A 20,362-nucleotide genomic window follows, 5' to 3' on the forward strand; every position below is an offset into this window, starting at 1 on the left:
TGTCTGTTGTATCGACTATGGTGGGAGTCAGCACTGCACAAACAAGGAAGGAGAGAAATTGCAATGGCCAGTAACAGGAATCCAAAATGATCTGTACATTAAACATTCAGATGATTACAATACTTCTAAAAAGAAAATAAATAAAACTTAACTTGAACTGCTGCTTGTGCCTCCTACAAGCAATTACTATTACTGCTCGCAGAACCCAAGCTAAGTATCCTCTTCCTAACACTCATTACTGAGGCTCTCAAAGTGTTTGACTGAACTGGGGCACAACCAGCGATAGGCAGCTGAACATTGTCTTCCTCGAGGTGTGGTGCTGCCCACTCTTTCCATTGGCTCACGTGTTAGCACCTTTTTGGTACCATTTTGCAGTGCTGCACCGGTCCGTGTGCAGTCGATGCCTTAGGACTGCAGGCAGGCGCCCCCCTCCCCCCCCTCCTCGCCAAAATGCCACACCGTTGTCTTATAGGGAGCCATCTTACAACGATTGGGAGGGGGGGGGGGAGTCAGGAAGCTGGGTGGCGTGAGGAGGTGGGAGTCGCAGCAGGGACTGAAGCCAAGGCCCCAGCCACGCACTGACTTCCGTCCTGTGCTCCGAGGTGAATGTTAGTTGGAAAACCCGGAAAAATGCCCACCATATTCCTGCGCCAGTCTGACAAAAAACAAAAAGGGCAGTGATGGCAATGTTGACTATGGCAGGTGCCGGGATGAGTGCTGGGGAGTTGAGATGCTGCAGTGGCTAAGGCGATGGGTGCAATTCCATTGGTTCCGCAGGAGGTGGGTGCAGTTCCATTAGTTCTGCAGGCGGTGCCATAGAGGCACCTGGGGGCAGCCGTGCCGGTTGCAAGATCCCAGTAGGATGCAAATCTGGTAAAAGAAAATCTGCAGAAGAATCTTGTACTCAACAAGTGCAAATCTGGTTCTGATGGTGATGCAGCAACCCATCAGGACCTTAAATTAAGTATGTGCAAGCACCCAAATTTTGAAGCTTTGTTCCTCTCTTCCAGAGCCTGGTGCAATAAAAAACCCTGAAAAGAATAGTCATTAGGCACAAAGCAATACTTGCAGAGCATGTGAGGTGCCGTGCACTTTGGTGGGTGCAGCATGTAGAGCAGCGTGTGGTGGCACTGACTATGTAGAAGCTACACTGGTGACGGACTGTCACGGGATTGGGAACGGTAGGTTGCAAGGAAGAGGTACAGCAACTGTTTTGTGCGTACAATTCCCTAGTGACCTTGGTGGAGCAATCACAACATTTTTGCAACAATTTAGAAATAAGCCCATGCTATTGTTCATAGTCATGTTGCATTAAAATCACACTGTGCTGGACAAAGAGGCTGTGCCGGGAGCAAAATATCAACACGTAGAAAAATTCTGAATGTTTTTCACTAAACAAGGCCCAAGCGTTATGGATGTAGTGCAACAAAGGTTCAAATCAGGGTCTGCTTCTGTGGCCTGTGCAATTTTCCTATAGCACAGATGAGAAATCCATGAAGTTCAGTGTCCTACACATTGATCTGACAATGAGAGAAGCAGCAGCATCGAATTCAGATCCAGGACCAACAGTAAGGCAAGAAAGGACATCAAGATTTGCATGCTTCGACATGGGCTGGTACGATATTTTCTACAGATACTGTGACAGCCTCTGAGCCATGTGTAGTGGAACATGTTAGGATGGATGATACAAATATTGAAGTGGCTTATGGTCCATCATTAGGTAAAACTTCGGACCAAACAGATATGGTGAAACTTTGTCACACCATAGATAATAACAATTGGCCTGTCCTGTGAACCAAATCTGTGCAAGAGCACACCTTTAATTCTTTACACTATGTGATCAAAAGTATCCGGACACTCCCCAAAACATATGTTTTTCATATTAGGTGCATTGTACTGCCATCTACTGGCAGGTACTCCATATCAGCGATCTCAGTAGTCATTAGATATCATGGAAGAGCAGAATGGGGTGCTCCGCGGAACTCACTGACTTTGAACGTGGTCAGGTGATTGGCTATCACTTCTGTCATAGTCTGTGCATGGGAGTTCCATACTCCTAAAAATCCCTAGGTCCACTGTTTCTGATGTGATAGTGAAGTGGAAACGTTAAGGGACACATACGGCACAAAAGCGTACAGGCCAATCTCGTCTGTTGACTGACAGAGACCGCTGTAAGTTGAAGAGGGTTGCAATATGTAATAGGCAGACATCTATCCAGACCATCACACAGGAATTCCAGACTGCATCAGGATCCACTGCAAGTACTATTATAGTTAGGCGGGAAGTGAGAAAACTTTGATTTCATGGTTGAGCGTCTGCTTATAAGCCACACATCTCGCCAGTAAATGCCAAACGACTCCTCACTTGGTGTAAGGAGTGTAAACATTGGGCAATTGCACAGTGGGGAAATGTTGTGTGGAGTGACGAATCACAGTACACCATGTGGCGATCCGATGGCAGGGTGTTGGTATTGCGAATACCATCTGCCAATGTGTGAAGTGCCAGCATTAAAATTTGGAGACTGTGGTGTTATGATGTGATCTTGTTTTTCATGGAGGGGGCTTGCACTCCTTGTTTTTCATGGCACTATCTCAGCAAAGGCCTACATTGACGTTTTAAGCACCTTCTTGCTTCCCACTCTTGAAGAGCAATTCGAGGATGGCGATTGCATCTTTCAACGCCATCGAGCACCTGTTCATAATGCACAGCCTGTGGTGGAGTGTTTACACACAATAATATCACTTCATGGCAGGTTAAAACTGTGTGCCCGACCGAGACTCGAACTCGGGACCTTTGCCTTTCGCGGGCAGAAGTAAAGCTGTGGGTACCGGACGTGAGTTGTGCTTCGGTAGCTCAGATGGTAGAGCACTTGCCCGCGAAAGGCAAAGGTCCCGAGTTCGAGTCTCGGTCGGGCACACAGTTTTAATCTGCCAGGAAGTTTCATATCAGCGCACACTCCGCTGCAGAGTGAAAATCTCATTCTGGCACAATAATGTCACTGTAATGGATTGGCCTGCACAGAGGCATAACCTGAATCCTATAGAACACCTTTGGGATGTTTTGGAACGCCGACTTCGTGCCAGGCCTCACTGACCGACATCGATACCTCTCCTCAGTGCAGCACTTCTTGAAGAATGGGCTGCCATTCCCCAAGAAACCTTTCAGCACCTGACTGAACTTATACCTGCAAGAGTGGAAGCTGTCATCAAGGCTAAGGGTGGGCCAGCACCATATTGAATTCCAGCATTACCAATGGAGGGTGCCGCAAACTTGTAAGTCATTTTCAGCCAGGTGTCCGGATACTTTTGATCACATTGTGTATGAAGAAGCATCCACTGTCAAAGCCACAGGCTTAAGCGGGATCAAAATGAACAAGGCATCTTTCACTCAACAAAGCATTTTTAAGTTTCTGGAAAGCATACTGACAGTCTTTGGTCCAAGCAAAATGCACATTCTTCCAGTGCAAAGTATATAATGGAGTCACAAACTGACTGCAATTCCATCACATTCTGTGGGGCAGGGAGGTCCTAGATAGCCAGCAGGTGTTTTTTCAAGGGGATGAACACCTTTGATATTAAGAACATGGCCTATGTTCAGACTGAAAAAAGGCACATTTGTCCAGGTGATACTTCAAACCTACAACTTGAAGCTCTTGAAAAAGCGTACAGAGGTTACTTATACATTCCTCCGGTGTATGTCCTGACACCACAACATCACCCAAGTAATCTGAACAGAGTGGAACGTTTGCAGTAAGCTGTTCTAAGTAGAATTGGATTATGGCAGGTGCAAAAGTGCTGCCAAAGAGTAAGTGCAAAAATTTGAACAACAGTAAATGTGTGTTGACCACAAACACTTTCTGAGACTCCTCATGTGGCAGAATTTGCAAATATGCATCGCATAAGTCAGTTTTTGAAAAATAGCTGCCTGAACCAAGCCTGTCCCTTAATTCCTCAGGGTGAGGCAATGGATAGTATCAATTATTGTTCGTGGATTCACAGTGGATTTATAGTCAATATAAAGACAAAGCCTTCCAGAAGGATTTAGTAAGATTACTAAGGGAGAAGCCCATTGACCAGTCTGGATAGGAGCAATAACACCATTGACTTGTCAGTCTTTAAGTTCACTTGCAACTTTATCTCTTAAGTGCCCTGAGGGACAGGTTGCGCCATTGTCCTTCATTGTAACATGTGGCACAAAATTATTTGTTCTGCCAAAATTCGTTCAGAATATAAATCAGGAAACTCTTCTGTCAATCAAGTTACACTGTCTTTTGGGTTGCAAGTAGAAACAGAAAGTACATTGTCCTGAATACAAAGACCAAAAAAATGTAACCCAAAAATATTTTCAGTCTTGCGAATGCAAAATTGTACAGGTCACTGTTCTGGTGTGAGGCAGGAATGTGACAGGCAGACTACATGTATGAAGCTCTGGAATGTCCTGCCCATTATATGCAGTAAGTTGCATGCAAGATTTTGTCAGCTATTGTGAGCCTAACTGTTCATAAGTGGCATGATTAAGCGATGTAACGGAAGTGCCACTGTCTAACTGAAGTTGCACAAAGTGTCTAGCAGTGATGAATTTCACAAACAGTTCAATTGATTGTCGTTGCACAGCACTTGGGCAGAGTGAAGGCACATCTTGAGTTTTGTAATTACTAGTACTGGTTGCTGGTTCAGAAAAAACTACATTCACTGAGTGAGAAGGTGCTCTGCACTTATGAGAGCAAATGTGGATGGAGTTGGTTTTCTGCTGCAAGCATATAGACTGTACATGACTTGGCTTGGCAAAGCAAGTCACATTCTGCGAAGTATAGTTTTGTCTTTTATGCATGGAAAAGCAGTGGGGACATGATTTCACAGCAGATACGTGCATTAACACTTGTTTACTCTCACTGTGGCATTGTGGCCTACTTGCACGTGGTCACTTTGCATTACACTGCAAATGGGAGCTTCCTCAAAGTTTTCTATGGCACTATCACACGACTGCTGATGTTCAATAATATATAATACTATTTTTCAAAGTTGGTTTAGAATGTTTGAGAATTTGTTCATGAATACTACTGTCTGGCATATTGTACATAATTGCATCATGGATCATTGCATCACTACAGTACTGTCAACAGCTACATTGAAAATGACACTGTTGTGTCAAACCTTGAGGTTTAGAGACTCTTTGGCGTTATGTGTACTCTGGTTCTTTCCGCAGTCAAAAGAACATGTAATGAGCTGCACCAACCTCTACTTGATCCTCATAATATATAGTGAGGGCACAAAATAAATCTTCAAAAACTATCAACTCTGGTCTACTAGTCAGGAATAACTCCTGAACAAGGCGGTAAACTCCTGTGCTGGGCATTGACAAGAAATAAGAAAGTTTCACAGTAAATTTCACTTGATGTGTAGCACAGTGAGCATGGAACTAAGCATAGTACTCATTCCATTCCTCTTGTTACGCGTCAGAAGCTCAGAACGGTGGAATGCACAGAGGTGGTCCATGGATGGGGCTGCCTGTTGTGGTAGAGTTGATGCAGCAGTGGTTTGTGAGTTAATGAGCTGTTCAACGACTGTCATCAACTGTGACTTTTGTTAGTTCTGAAACTGAATTAACTGCATTAGATCAAAGCCAGCAGCAACTGGAGCCGTAGGCGCAGATGGTGTAGGAGGCGTCTTAGAGGCAATTTTATTGAGAGGAGTGCTGCATTAAATTATAAGTAGAAGCAAGGCAAAAGAAAGAACAATTAGTAGCAATGCACCTCTGAAAGAAAAGGGAGAAATATTAGTGGTGTGCTATGGCAGAGTGACAGAGAGTAAAGGCAGCATTGTTTCTGTAATTCTTGTCACTAGATGTTGTGTTGGCTACTGTGGGAGTCAGCACCGACACAAACAAGAGAGGAGAGAAGTTGCAGTGGCCGGTAGGAGGAATCCAAAATGATCTGTACACTAAACTTTCAAATGGTTTCAATACTTTCTGTTTAGAAACAAAGTAAATACATAATCAAAATATCCATGGGTGTACTGCCGGTCTACAGTGTCCAAAGGGAACAATATTTCGGCAATCATACATGTCGCCATCATCAGGTGAACTGACGGACTGAGCTCCTGTGAACATGCCGGCACGGAGATCCGTATGCTACAGCTGCTCAGAGGGAACTGGGTTCGGTCGCGGCAGCGGCTGATTTAAATACCCTCTGCCCGCGGTGCACTCCCTCCGCTGTCTGCGCCCCGCACCACGGTCGCGCGGTGGAACAGATTGCGACGACATCTGAGATGACGTCATCTCAGACGCCCTTGCAATCTGTTCCACCGCGCGACCGTGGCGTGGGGCGCGGACAGCGGAGGGAGCGCGCCGCGGGCGGAGGGTATTTAAATTGGCCACTGCCGCGACCGAAACCAGTTCCCTCTGAGTAGCCATAGCGTACGGATCTCTGTGCCGGCACGTTCACAGGAGCTCAGTCCGTCAGTTCACCTGATGATGGCGACATGTATGATCACCGAAATATTGTGCCCGTTGGACACTGTAGACCGGCAGTACACCCGTGGGTATTTTGATTATCAAATACGCCGGGAGAAACTCAAGAATCACAAAGTAAATACATGTTAATTTGAGGTGCTGCTTGTGCCTTCTACAAGCAATTACTGTTCACTGTTACTACTCACAGAACACAAGCTAAGTACTGTCTTCCTAATACTCAGTACTGATGCTCTCAAAGTCTGTGACCAAACTTGGGCTCAACCGGTGATGGGTGGCAGGTGAAATCAACATTGACTCTGTCTTCCAAAAGAAAAAGATAAAGAAATATGTCTCAAATACTGTCTGCACCCTCAGAAGTTGCTGTTACTTTAATGAGCATCTCCACATTTTCTTGAGACAATTACTTGCACAAGGCATGCACACGCACGCCCACACACACACCAGCGTTGTCACACACACCAGTGCTGTTAGATGTAGCAAATTTTCTGGGTACTTGAACCCTAATGTTTGTGGCCATTAAATCATCTTCTCATCTTTTGAATATGGTTTCATCCTATACCATTACTCATTTTCGAATAATTAATGTTAATTATATTATTTTAATAAATTTATATCTTAAAATGCTAGTGTAGAAGAAATTTTTTTACATTTCTTTTATAAATTTGTTTTTTTTTTTTTTTTTTTTTGTATCTAGGGATTTTGCGATGATACTGATAACAATCTGTTAATACTTCGCCCCATGCGTGATTTCATGAAGAAGGAAATTATCTTTTACAATGTTTTCAACAAAGTCAGTGGAGTTCACATACCATCAATTGTTACAAAGGTAAGAACTGAAATGGGGGGGGGGGGGGGGGGGGCTGGAGGAACAGTTTTGGAATTAAGACAGTGATACACTTTTATTTGTTTTCATCCGTGTTTCAGCTTCAGTTCACATGTCAAATGAATATTGTTTCCAGTAGCTGTTATTGCTGCTCCAAGTGCCATTTGGAATTATTTTTGATTTTTTGTGATCTGTTTGGGTCCCAGCTTAATATGAAATTTGATTAACTAACTTGTCTCATGTTAGTATAGACATGCTGTATAATATACAAGCTTCTCTACATCGTTGATAATCTTTCATTTTCAGTGCCACGGAAAATATGGAATTTTTAAAATTAAGTAGCAGCAGAATGTTTGCTTATCAGAGTTATTCTCTGTTCTAGTGTTCAGAAAGTACAGATCTCACATACATCAGTTCATGAATAATAAATGTCTAAGTAAGTACAATATTGGTTTTTACAATGTTGAATACTTACTAGTGGGGCAATACACAGCTCAGCCGTTTGGTGTGCAAATGCAGAATCATGTATGATAATGAGCAGTGGTTAATGGGAGTATTTATCTTCAGAGGCATCACAGAAGGTGAACAGCACAGTATAATTGGTGAAAAATTTTATACAGAACTTGGACATGTATGTTGGATGTGTATGTATCTTGTAGACAGTTCTATTTACTAACAGGGGAAACTCCCCCTCGCACCCCCGTCAGATTTAGTGGTAAGTGGGCCCAGTGTACAGCCCTTCAGAAACAGATCACAGATCAAGCATGGAAACAGTAAGAAGGTGGGGGGCGGGGGGTAACAATGAAGGGGTCAAGAAAAGAAGTGCAATATAGAGTATTCGTGAAGAGAAATGGAATTGTGGTGTGGTTAAGCGGTTACAGTATTGGACTACCAAGCAGATGAGCCGTGTTCAAACCCAAAGTTAAAAAGAAAATTTAAAAAAAGCAACAAGTCAATGGAATCCCCCACCAAAAAGCACACCTGCTCTGTGTCATACGCAGCATTAGTGACATACATGTGTCATATGACAGGAATCTCTTATCGATGTACCTAATTTGTATGACTGGTGAGTGAGATATGCCTCCTTGTCCGATATAGGTGTTTGTATGAATTTGAATGAGATCACTCCCAGGGAAATGATGAAAATGTAATAGTTCGTCATATAAACTGCAACAAATGAAGGTATCAGTCTCACAATCACACAGTTTCTCTGTGCTCTGTCAAAACATAAGTTTTTAACATTTTTGAAGTTGCGTTCTGTTTTAGAAGTCTCGACTCTCAAAGTTTCTTCTTGTAATGTAGTTCACACCCGTTTATTTGTTGTTTTCATTTCTGTGAAACGTCTGTGTAGTATCTCGCCTGCTCTCACTATTTGTTGTAACCTGTTGTAACCGCAACTGGAACGGTCACAGGGTGGCCGAGAAAGTGCAGCGGGACCAAACATAGAGGTGGCCCACGAACAAACAAACAAACGGAAGGGATGGACACGAAACAACGACGGACGATATAGAGAGACCTCACAACGACAACATGCAAGAAGCAACGGAGTGACAGAGACAACCAGATGAATCCATGACGTCCACCACCAGTAATAAAAACAAAGAACGGTAAACACGCTGTCCGTTGTCGAGGCGAGATGTCAAGACTCACGCAATGATTAGACTCGCTGGCTGAGCGAGAGGCAGGCACTTAAATACTCTATTGGGGGCGCCGCTATTGGCCGTTTGAACCACGTGTTCCACTGTGGCGCCCTCACATTAAATACGGGCCAAGAGGCATGAGCCGCCACAGCTTACGGTGTGATGGTGCAGAGACCTCTAGAGATCTTCAACGTCCATGATGTCTTGCGGGGATTCAAATTCCGCGGAGCATGGTACCAGATCCCTCCCCCGTGAAACTTGTGCCTAGGGGCGGAAATGCCCCGGACGGTGCCGAGGTGGGCGGCAGTTGGGAGAGGAGCCCGGCTCATCAACTGCTATTGGCGAGGAGGAAGGGACACCCGAGGTATCCATGACAGCTGATACAGAGTCCAGGGTGGGGGAGGGAGCCGCCGATCAACCCGGGGGCAGAGAGGGCCGGCCCAGGCCCGCAGGGAGATGGCAACTGGGGGCAGGGACGGTGACTTGAGGACCACATCTGCACCCGAAGGAGGTAGGGGAAGAGGGGGCGGCACGAGTCCTGTGGAGGCACGCGGGCAGAGCTGATTATGATGGTGGCGCTCCAACCCTTTCAAGGTCTGCACTGACGTCACACGCCGCCCATGGGCCGTGGCGACCATGGCGGGTGTCCAACCCACCTTGCGCCCAAACTCGCGGGCCCACACGGCTGTGCCAGGGGCATACCGCTGTGAGGGCCAGGAGTGGGGCCGGGAGGGGGATGGTGTCAGCAAATGGAGCAGGGTCTGTGGCTGTTGCCCATTAAGGAGCTCTGCCAGACTGCGTCTGTCAATTGGCATAGTGTGATAGGTGCTCAAAAACAGGGTGAGGGCTCATTGGTTGGAGATGTGTCGACCGCCTTTGTCAACTGGTGTTTAAAAGTGCGGACAATCCCTTCCGCCCCGCCATTGGACAAAGGGGGGGGCTACGGATATGTTCAATACCGTTGGCCTGACAGAAGTCATGGAAGGAGGACGCCATGAATTGGGGACCCTTATCGGAGACCAACATGTGTGGCAGGCCCTCAATGGCGAGAACCTGAGCCAGGGCCGTGAGTGTAGCCTCCCTGGTGGTGGATGCCAAGCGGACAACATATGGGTATTTGGAGTTGTCATCAATGATGAGTAACCACATGGACCCCAAAAACGGGCTTGCAAAATCGATATGGATGCAATCCCAGGGCCAGCGAGGCACAGGCCAGGGTGCAAACGACTGAGGGGGGGCTTGCCTGGTGACGCGCACAGACATTGCACCCACAGACCAGATGCTCAACATCGCCATCGATGCCGGGCCAATACACATGCCGGTGACCCAAAACGTTCATACGGGACATACCCCAGTACACGCGGTGTCACAAACTGAGTATCTGAAGCCGCAATGCCGGAGGGATGACCATCCGATGGGCATCCGACTCCGTGGCCAACAGAAGGACATCATCGACCACAGGGAGCCTGTGGGACAGGTGGTGCCAGGGGCTGAAATCGGACTGCATCTGATGAATAACATAGGAGGGCCACTCGTGGACTACATAGTGGAGAACCTGCTGCAAGACAGGGTCACGGGGAGTGGTCTCAGCAATGTGAGCAGCCATCAGAGGCAGACTGTCCAGCGCATCCCGGCAGGCGGAATCAATGTGAAAGCAGAGGACCTCCTGTTGGTCAAAGGCAGGATCAGGACCTGCTGGGAGACGTGACAAACTGTCCGCATTAGCATGGTGGGCGGTGGGCTTATACCGGATAGTGTAAGCGTAATTATGTGAAAACAAGGCCCAGCTTTGGAGACGTTGAGCCGTCTGCTCTGGAAGCTGAGAGCGGGGTCCAAAAAGTGTAATTAAGGGTTTATGGTTCGTCAGGAGGGTGAACTTTGCCCCAAAGAGATAGGTGTGAAATTTTTGGACGGCGAACACGATCGCCAGGACCTCCTTTTCAATCTGGGAGTAGTTCCGTTCTGCTGGGGTCAACGTCTTAGAGGCATAAGCGATCGGCTGTTCAGAGCCATCGGCATCCTGGTGTGCGAGGACGGCCCCAATGCCGTATGCCGACGCATCAGCCGCCACAGCCATGGAGTGGTCTGGAGAGAAGGGAGTAAGGCAAGGGGCGGACTTCAGCATCGCCTTTAAATGGAGAAAAGCCTGGTTACAGGCAGGAGTCCAATCAAAAGGTACCCCTTTGCAACGCAAGTGATTGAGGGGTTGAGCAACAGAGGCAGCCTGGGGCAAGAACTTTAAGTAATAAGTAACCTTGCCCAAAAACACCTGGAGTTCAGATAAGTCCTTGGGACGAGAAAGGGCCTCAATGGCTGCGACATTATGACCCGAAGGGCGAATGCCATCTTTGCTAAGCCAGTGGCGTAAGTATTCCACTTCCGGTTGGAGGGGGGGGGGGGGGGGGGGAATTGTCCAACCAATAATGTAAACCAGCAGATAGCAGAGCGTGAAATAAGGCACTGAGGTTTTGCAAATGTTCCTGGAGGGAACACCCAGTGACCAAGATGTCATCCAGATAATTCACACAGGTGGGGATAGGCTGTGTAAGCTGCTCCAGGAATTGCTGGAAAATGGCCGGCACTGAAGAGACACCAAAGGGAAAGCACTTGTTCTTATACAATCCGAAAGGCGTGTTGATAACCATGATGTTTTGAGATTCGGCATCCAAGGGCAACTGGTGGTATGCCTCAGCCAGGTCGCTCCTTGAAAAATACTCTCCCCTGGCAAGCTTGGTGAGAAGGTCTTCCTGTCGGGGAATGGAGTAAGTGTCAACAAGGGACTGAGCATTGACTGTAATGCCAAAGTCCCCACACAGCCGAAGGGACCCATTGGGTTTCCATATGATCACCAGTGGCGTTACCCAGGCACTGTAAGTTACAGGCTCCAGAACGCCAGCGGCCTGGAGCCGATCAAGTTCCTGCTTGACCGCCAGCCATAAGGCCACTGAAAGAGGCCCGGCCCAGGAAAAGCGAGGCTCTGCATCCGGCCGTAGGGTGATGTGCGCCTGAAAACCGGAAGCACATCCAAGATCCGTTGCAAATGACGCAAAAGCGGAGCATAGATCGTCCAAGTCCTGAAAAGGAACAGCTGCGGAAACGACCTTAACTTTGTCGGAAATTGAAAAGTCTATTCGAAGCTGACAGATGGTCGACAACAAAGAGGGTAAGGAACCAGGGAACACGCTTGTACGTCACGTGGATGACGAACTGCCCACGAAGGGGAATGGAACCGTCTCCGTAGGCAACCAAACAGCGAGAGGGAGGTGACAACTCAGGAGAGCCCAACCAGGTATATGTCGCCATATTAGTCAGGGAGACGGTGACCCAGTGTCGACCTGAAAACTGACATCCTCTGTGAAAAGGCAGAGCGTGGGGAAAAGCTTCCATGCTGATGGGTCATCCTGTGGGACAACCGATTGCCGAGCATGGACTGAATCTTGAGGCCCAGGAGGGGCAGGACTGGAGCGAGCCGGCCTCTGTCGGCCGGGCCACATTGACATCACGAGGGCTGACCCCCATGACGCCGCGATTGCCGCCACCTGCAGTCGCGCCATAAGACGCTCATTAGCCGCTTGAGCAGTTTCAAAGGAGTGCGCAATGCAGAGAATCTCTTCCAAGGAGGGGTTGTCGAGTTTCAATGCCGCAGTGCGGACCTCAGGATCGGGAGCCAGATGAACCACCACATCCTGGATCAGGGAGTCCACATACGAAGCCTTGCACTACTGATTGGTGCGCATAAAATCACATCGACGGCTGAGACCCTGCAAGTCCGTGACCCAGGAATGATACGATTGATCAGGCTGTTTATGGTACTGGTGGAACCCCAGCCGAGAGGCGACCACATGGATAATAGTTTGTCAGCAAAAAGCATATCTCCTGGAAAGAGAGAGCCACAGGATCGGACAGTGGTGCCAACTTGCGGAGAAGAAAAGAACATGTCTGGGGAGGCCCAAGACAAAAACAAGGACCGCTGTAAGGAGTCGTTTGTGACTTGAAAAGCCGTGAAATGTTGTTTCAGCTGATGTAAGTAGGTTCCCAGTCCTCTTTAGCGTCACTAAAGGGTGGAAACGACGGTGGACATGGGAAAGCATCGGACACACGAGGACTCGGAAGCTGTTGTGGTAATGCGTCCCGAGCATCGACTTTGTCCGTTAGCAACTGCAGCGACTGTTGTAAGACGTCTAACTGGAGCTGCTGCTGCTGTTGTTCCAGAAGACAGACCAACTTTGCCTCCATGTAAGCAACTACTGCCGTTTACCTCATCGCCAAAGATGTTGTAACCTGTTGTAACCACGACCGGAACAGTCACAGGGTGGCCGAGAAAACATGGTGGGACCAAACGGAGAGTGGCCCGTGAACAAACAAACAAATGGAAAGGACAGACACAGAACGACGATGGACGATCGAGAGAGACAGTACGACAACACGCAAGAAGCAACGGAGTGACAGAGACAACCAAATGAATCCAAGACGTCCACTAGTAATAAAAACAAAGAACGGTAAACACGCTGTCTGTTGTCGAGGCGAGATGTCAAGACTCACGCAACAATTAGACTTACTGGCTGAGCAAGAGGCAGGCACTTAAATACTCTATCGGGGGTGTCACTATTGGCCTCTGGAACCACGTGTTCCACTGTGGCGCCCTCACACTAAATACGGGCCAGAAGGTGCGCGCCGCCACATGCTGCAGAGACCTCTAGGGGTCTTCGACGTCCGTGATGTTTGGCGGGGATTCAAATTCCACGGCGCGCGCTACCAGACTATTCATCACATTTACTTGCGATGGTAATGTATTCTTACCATGTGACTCATATTCTATAACCAACGTATAGAATGATAACTGCCAAGGCTGCAGAAAGAGCATAAACCTTTCAATGACGAGATGGGCAGTTCATAATGCTGTGAAAAAAAAGAAAGAAGGAATGTCACTAGGGAGTTTTGAACACAGCTCACCTGCTTGGCAATCCAACACCATGATCACTAACTCACGACACTGTTGTTGTTGCAGGCTGCTCTTTATTGCAGTTTGTGTGAGTGGACCATTCACCGTTTCTACTTTGCTTTTTTTTATTATTTATTTATTTTTATTATTTTTTTTCTTTCTTTCTTCGCAGTTCAGTCCACCTTCTCCCTGTTTTCATGCTTGATCTGTGTTCAGTTTTTGACAGGCTGTCCACTGGGCCATCTTAGCACTAAATCTGAATGGGGTGCAATGGGGGGACTTTCCCATGTGAGGAAAACTGTGAGTACAGAAAACTTTGTTGAGAACTTATTGGCAAAATATCTCTTGGTGAATTATCTGGTATGTGAAGCTGCCTTGTTGTGTGTATCAGAATAGAATAAATTGCTTTTTTTGGACTGGCCAGCTTACATCAACTGAAATTGGGAAGAAAATTGTCCTTACTCAGCTTCCCATGTTTTTCGAAATTCAGTCACATTTTGTTGTTCAGACAATATTTGTTGTCAGCAAGATCAGCAGTATTTGATTGTAGCTACCAAGCATTTGTGCTACATTTGAAAGCTGCTAAGCATTCAGTATTCTATTTACTTGGTATTCACATATTTTACAGGACTATCATAAAATAAAGAACTGTAATCAGTATGATGCTTCACACTGTTTATTTTTCACGATCTTCCCATTGTTTCAATTATTACTCTGTCACCCTGAAAGCTATCCAAATTTAACTTTGTGCTGGGGTTGCAGTTTTTCAAAATCATACTTTTCTGGTGTATGTAGTGTTATTTCACTATATATTGTTTATTTAAAGACAGCATAAATATGTGTTTGCATTTGTCCCACTTGGGTTTCTCAGTTGTCTTACAGATGATTTTTATACATACTGTTTTAGGTTAGCTCCAACCAGAGCATTCAGAAGCTAACTGAAAAATTTGTAATGGAGCTTCAGCAGGACTACCCATCTACTGCATCTGTAGTGTTCCGTACTGGAGAAAAGCTTAGTATGCCAAGGGACATCAAGCTTTCAAATGAGACTTGTTCCCTCTGTGAGGTATAGAAATGATATTTTCTTAGAATTTGAATTTACTTTAAGTGTGTTGTTATTAGGCACTGAAACACTGAATGTGCGTCTTTACAAGAGGAGGAATTATTCAAAGTATGTGTTTACTATGGATGAATGAGAAGAAATAAATTCACACAATGCTAGAACATACTGGTAAAACAACTGGAGAATGAGAGAGCCTTCACATTGTGCACATAGGAAGGTGTACTTTCAGCTATAGTGTCATTTACAGGAGCAGTAGTTTGCGACTCAAGTAATGAGAGGACAATTACTGCACAATTGACAAAGCTCCTAAAAACATTAGACAGCTGTATGGTGGGAAGTAACTCCAACATGCAAAGAGTCCATTGTACCTGTGTAGCACAGATTTAATGAGATTATCAGTGAGTTTCTGAGTGACAAATTCTCCATCCTCAAAAGGTTCAATTTGCTGCACAGTAACAGTCATGGCAGATGCTGGCCATTTGTAATATGGGTTTCAAGTAAATTCTGTTGATTTTCAGTAGGATTCAGCTATGGGATATTCATTGGCCATGATGTTATACTAATGATATGACTCAGTGGACCTTGGTTAGATGCTTCCGGAGCAATTCCTAAAGCTCTTATAAAAGTTTCTTTTTTTCTATTGTCAGCAAACACTGAACATAGTGCTAAACTTTTCAGTTTTGCAAATTACCTGTGATAAATGTGCAGGGAGTCATGAATCGTCCCCTCTGAAAAAATATACTGACAGACAAAAAAGTGAAGCACGTAGAAGGGGAGGAGGAAATGAAATGGAACTTCATCACTTGGAAGGGTATGGGCTATTACTTAAGTGATTACAAATTCAAATCAAATTTACAAAGAACTTGGCAGTATGAGCCCACTTATCAGTATGACATTGCATCCCCTCTGTCCTTGCATGCACTGATTCGATTGAGATGGATGTCATAAAGCCCCCTCCTGAGGCAATCTGGCTTCACAACTGTTGTAACTGGTCCTTGATACACTGGCACTGAGGTGGAGTTAACCGAGCTCGTCTACACGTGTTCTAATGGGAACAAATCTGGGCATCATACTGTGCATGAGTCAATTCATAGAGGTATGTAGCGTGCATGGATGAGCCTTGTCCTGTTGAGAACTGGTACCAAGATACTGTCATGTGAGAGGTAACACGTGAGGACACAGAAAGTACATTGCATGCCATTGTGTTATTGGAGTCCCATCAATTACTACAAGCTATGACCTGAAGTACGAGGGTGGTTTGAAAAGTTCTCGGACCGGAATAGAAAAAAAGTACTTATATCACTGAAGCTTTTTTTATTTTTCAATGTAGTCTCCTTGTAGATTAATGCACTTGGTCCAACAATGTACCAGTGCCTTGATCCCATCTCAAAAATGAGTTTCCTCTAGGTCTGCAAAATAGTTGCCAACTCCAGCTATCAATTCTTTGTTTGAAATGAATCTTCGTCCACCAACTAAAATTTTAAGTTTTGGGAAGAGATGGAAGTCTGACAGAGTCATATCAGGTGGGTAAGGTGGGTGTGGCAACAATTCATACCTTAGTTTGTGTAATTTTGCCGTGGTGATGGCAAGTTTTCGATCCAGCGTCAAGAGTCGCTGCACCCATCTTGCAGATAATTTTTTCATTTCTAATTCTTCAGTTAAAATATGATATACTCTTTCTGATGACATCTGGCAAGCATGAACAATTTCACGCACTTTCAATCAGCGATCCTCCATGACCATTTTGTGCACTTTTGCAGTGATTTCTGGAGTAGTGACATCTTGGTCGACCACTGTGCAGATCATCATCTAAGCTCTCCCGACCAAATTTAAATTCATTTGTCCACTTTGCAACAATTGAATATGAAGGAGCAGAGTCCCCCTGTGTATCCTGGAAATCGACATGAATGTCCTTTTTCTCTCATACCTTTCTTTATGAAGTATTTAATCACTGCTCGAATCTCGATTTTTTTTTTTCCCCTCCTCTCTCTCTCTCTCCATCTTTGTAAATCACTATGCAGAACAACAGCAGAGCCACGTCACCGCCACACCTCACTTCCAAGAGTACTGATGTGGCTCGTGTTTATAGGCAACAGTCCCATGAATATCACATGAACAACTCATTGCACTAGTGCTGACCTCTCATGGTGATTCCAAGAACTTTTCAAACCACCCCTCGCAATACCCAATGGCTCCCCACACCATGGCACCAGCAGTGACACTAATGTGCATCTCAGAAACATTGGGAGAATGGAATCCCTATTCACATTGCTGCCGTCCTTGCCGATGATGATTATCTGGGGTAATGGAGAACTGTGATTCACACTGAACACATTGTGATGCCATTCATCAGCAGTCTGTGCTTCCCAGCCATGGCACCAATCTAAACATAGACTTTTATCTTGTGTTGCTAACAGCGACCTAAGCAGGGGACAGTAATTCCCTAGTCTGGCTGCTGCAAATCTCCGACCAACGCTGCAGGATGGCACGTAATGTTGCAGTGAGTCCACTACTTGTCCCTGGATGCCAGGCACAAATGTGAAGGGGTTATAATGTGCTGGGTGCACAATATGATGATGCAGACTTGACCGACTAGAACCTTGACGACAAGCATACCTGCTGTCACATTTCCATGTAAAACATTGGGCCACTGTCACATCCAAATGCCTCACAAATTTGGATATTGTTTGATTCAACCAGCTGGCCAAATGGTGAACCACAATGAGGTCTCTTCCAAACTCTTATCAGGTGCTGATAGCACTGTGTCACATGTGTCTGTTGCATCTCAGTGTCTTTCACTGTGATCACTCTAAATCTGTCGCTGTTCCTGTCCCTGTCCCTTATATACCCTAACAGGCATGGTAACAGCACTAATGCAGTCTGGTGGCCATTATGTGTCGCAGAGAACTTTAAACATTTACAAATCCGTCAATGGTGTGTATATGTACAAAGTCACCTTGACATCAAACCATGTCTTGTGGGTGCTTCACTGTGGTTTTTTGTCAAGTAGTGTGTTTTCTTGTATATTGCTCTGTTAAATTGTCCAAGCTATCTTCCGACTATATGTTTATGCCACTGATTTAGTTATACTACTCTAGCAGACATGAAATTTTCATATTTGCAAGCCTCCTTTGACCACAATAAATAATGACTATGCATAGGTTTCAGCAGTAACAGTACAAGCAGTTTGTGCATTATGTATGTTTTATAACTATTACTAAATAACAAGAATATGAGCCCCCAACTCTCCTTATCCAGATATATCACAATAGCATAAACAAAATGTCCCACTCTTACACAGTGGACCTGTTAAATTGGGTGACACAATGCATGCAGAGTTTGGAGATAGGAAAGCATCCAGGGTAGTATTTATATTTTTACTAAATGTATTAAGAGCAAACAAATTATAGTATACACCTTATCGCAAATCCCATTATTATGTAGTACATGTCTTAAAATACAGGAATGAAAATAATAATACTAACAAAATTTTAAAAGCAGTTAATATGTTGCCTGCAAACATAACACGACGCTTGCCTGTCTGAATGCATGTAGTCCACAGTCTCCTCTCAAACAGGTCACACGGGGTTAGCACACTGCACTCACATTTGGGAGGACGATGGTTCAAACCCATGTCTAGCCACGCTAATTTATGTTTTCTGTGATTTCCGTAAATCGCTCCAGGCATATACCGGTACGGTTCCTTTGAAAAGGAATAGCTGATTTCCTCCCCCATCCTTGACAAAGTAACATGCAGCCAGGCACAGTACACATGGCACTGCAATCACTTACAAAACAGGCTACACAGCTAGCACGTGTTGCTCAAGAAAGAACTACAATTGGATAGCAGCTGGCCTCTTCCAGTAGACTCACTGAAACATCAGTCACAAAGTAATTTTAATCAGAATATAATTGACTAATTAAAGAACATAGAATATTTAAATAGAAACATTGTAGGGCTAATAACTAATCTAAACTAAGTTAAGAAAAACAAAAAGTGACACACATCTCTACATACTGCACTACACTGGTAAACAGAGTAAAAACTAAGTTTGTGCATGGCAGCTATAGCATTTTCTTGCAGAAACCAGCTTCCTTTAATATTGCACAATGCAGATATTTCCTTGCTCAGTAAATTACACTTGCACCAGGAGAAGTCATCACATGACATCTCCGAGTAATGCCATTAAGTACATGAGCACAGCAGCCTGACAGTCACTGTATAGTATGAAACTATACATCACATGCCATTCAGTATCTCACCACCAACCTGACTACTTCTCACTGTCTTGCTTTTGACTTGCTCCTTGGCTATTCTAGTTTGGATGATGATGATGTGTATTTTGTAGTGGTTTCTGATTCTATGTTACAGCCTTTGTGAATTTTCACACCCTTCTTGCAACTGCCCATGCTAGTTGTAAGGTTGCTGGTAGCTGCACTACTCTGAATGTATCTGTTTACGGTCCACCACAACCTCCTGTGGTCCGTCAGCTTACAGGCACAGTGCTGCCTTTTCTGACCACTTCTCTTTGATTCTTCATTTATGAGCCAAAACATTATAACCACTGCCCACTGTGAGATTGAATGCCATCTGTTGGTGTTGAGGGCATGTGAAGTGAACCAAGGATGAGTGGGAAATCCACACATTGACAAGGTACAGATTGCTGTGGCCCAGTACCTAGGAAAGAGCAGCTCAGAAATAAAAAGGTGGTGAGCTGTTTGCATGCTAAATTCATGAACACTTATTGAAAGTGGTGGAAGAACAGTGAAACCATGAGTAGATGACAAGGTGTTGGACATCCACATCACATTGGAGAACGTGGAGGTTCATGGCTTGTCCATTCTGTAAAGAGTTATTCTGTAAAGAATTATTCACCAAAGATCGTTAAGTGATACTTACATCAGCAGGATAAATACCGGCATTAGGGAACAGTGCAACAGACTCGGTGCAGTATTATTGACCCAAACAAGTTCTTAAACTATAAGTGTCTGGGAAAAGATGGCCTGCACTTGAATAGATTAGGCTCTGTGAACCTTAGTAAAACATTCATAGACGTGTGTAAAATCCTAAGAAGCAAGGGAAACTAACTCATTCTGATAGGGGTGACAAAGAAAAAACTCAAACTGAAAATAAAAAGTTTAGGTACCAAACAAAGGATGTACGTGAAATAACTAAAAGCCAAAATGATCTGTTGATGCACTGGAATATAAATGGCTGAGAGGCAGAACTACCAAATCGTAAATACTCAAAAATCGACGAACTAAAAATTCTGCTTTCAGAATCCATAAATTTTAAAATAATCTACCTAAATGAATACTGGTTAACAGAAGATAGTATAAAAGTATCAAATAGTATTAACAATTTTAAGGGTAGCTGCTAGCTTTTGTAGAATAAGCAAATCTCGTGGAGGCTCCTGCATTCT

The 20,362-nt window shown here is 45.0% G+C and overlaps 1 protein-coding gene across 3 annotated transcripts in view; it reads left to right on the forward strand.

The window, feature by feature from the left end:
- Positions 1-20,362, forward strand: part of LOC126263194 (cytoplasmic tRNA 2-thiolation protein 2-A) — a 127,208-nt gene that overhangs the window by 45,978 nt on the left and 60,868 nt on the right. For all 3 annotated transcript variants that reach the window (XR_007546862.1, XM_049960256.1, XM_049960257.1), the window contains exons 6-7: positions 7,166-7,297; positions 14,784-14,942. Coding sequence is in view for 2 of the 3 variants with exons in the window: in XM_049960256.1 (XP_049816213.1) it covers positions 7,166-7,297; positions 14,784-14,942 (291 nt within the window). In the remaining variant the exon portion in view is untranslated. The remainder of the gene's footprint in view (positions 1-7,165; positions 7,298-14,783; positions 14,943-20,362) is intronic.

This window comes from Schistocerca nitens, chromosome 6, assembly GCF_023898315.1.
Source record: "Schistocerca nitens isolate TAMUIC-IGC-003100 chromosome 6, iqSchNite1.1, whole genome shotgun sequence".
In the NCBI taxonomy this organism is placed as follows: Eukaryota; Metazoa; Arthropoda; class Insecta; order Orthoptera; family Acrididae; genus Schistocerca; species Schistocerca nitens.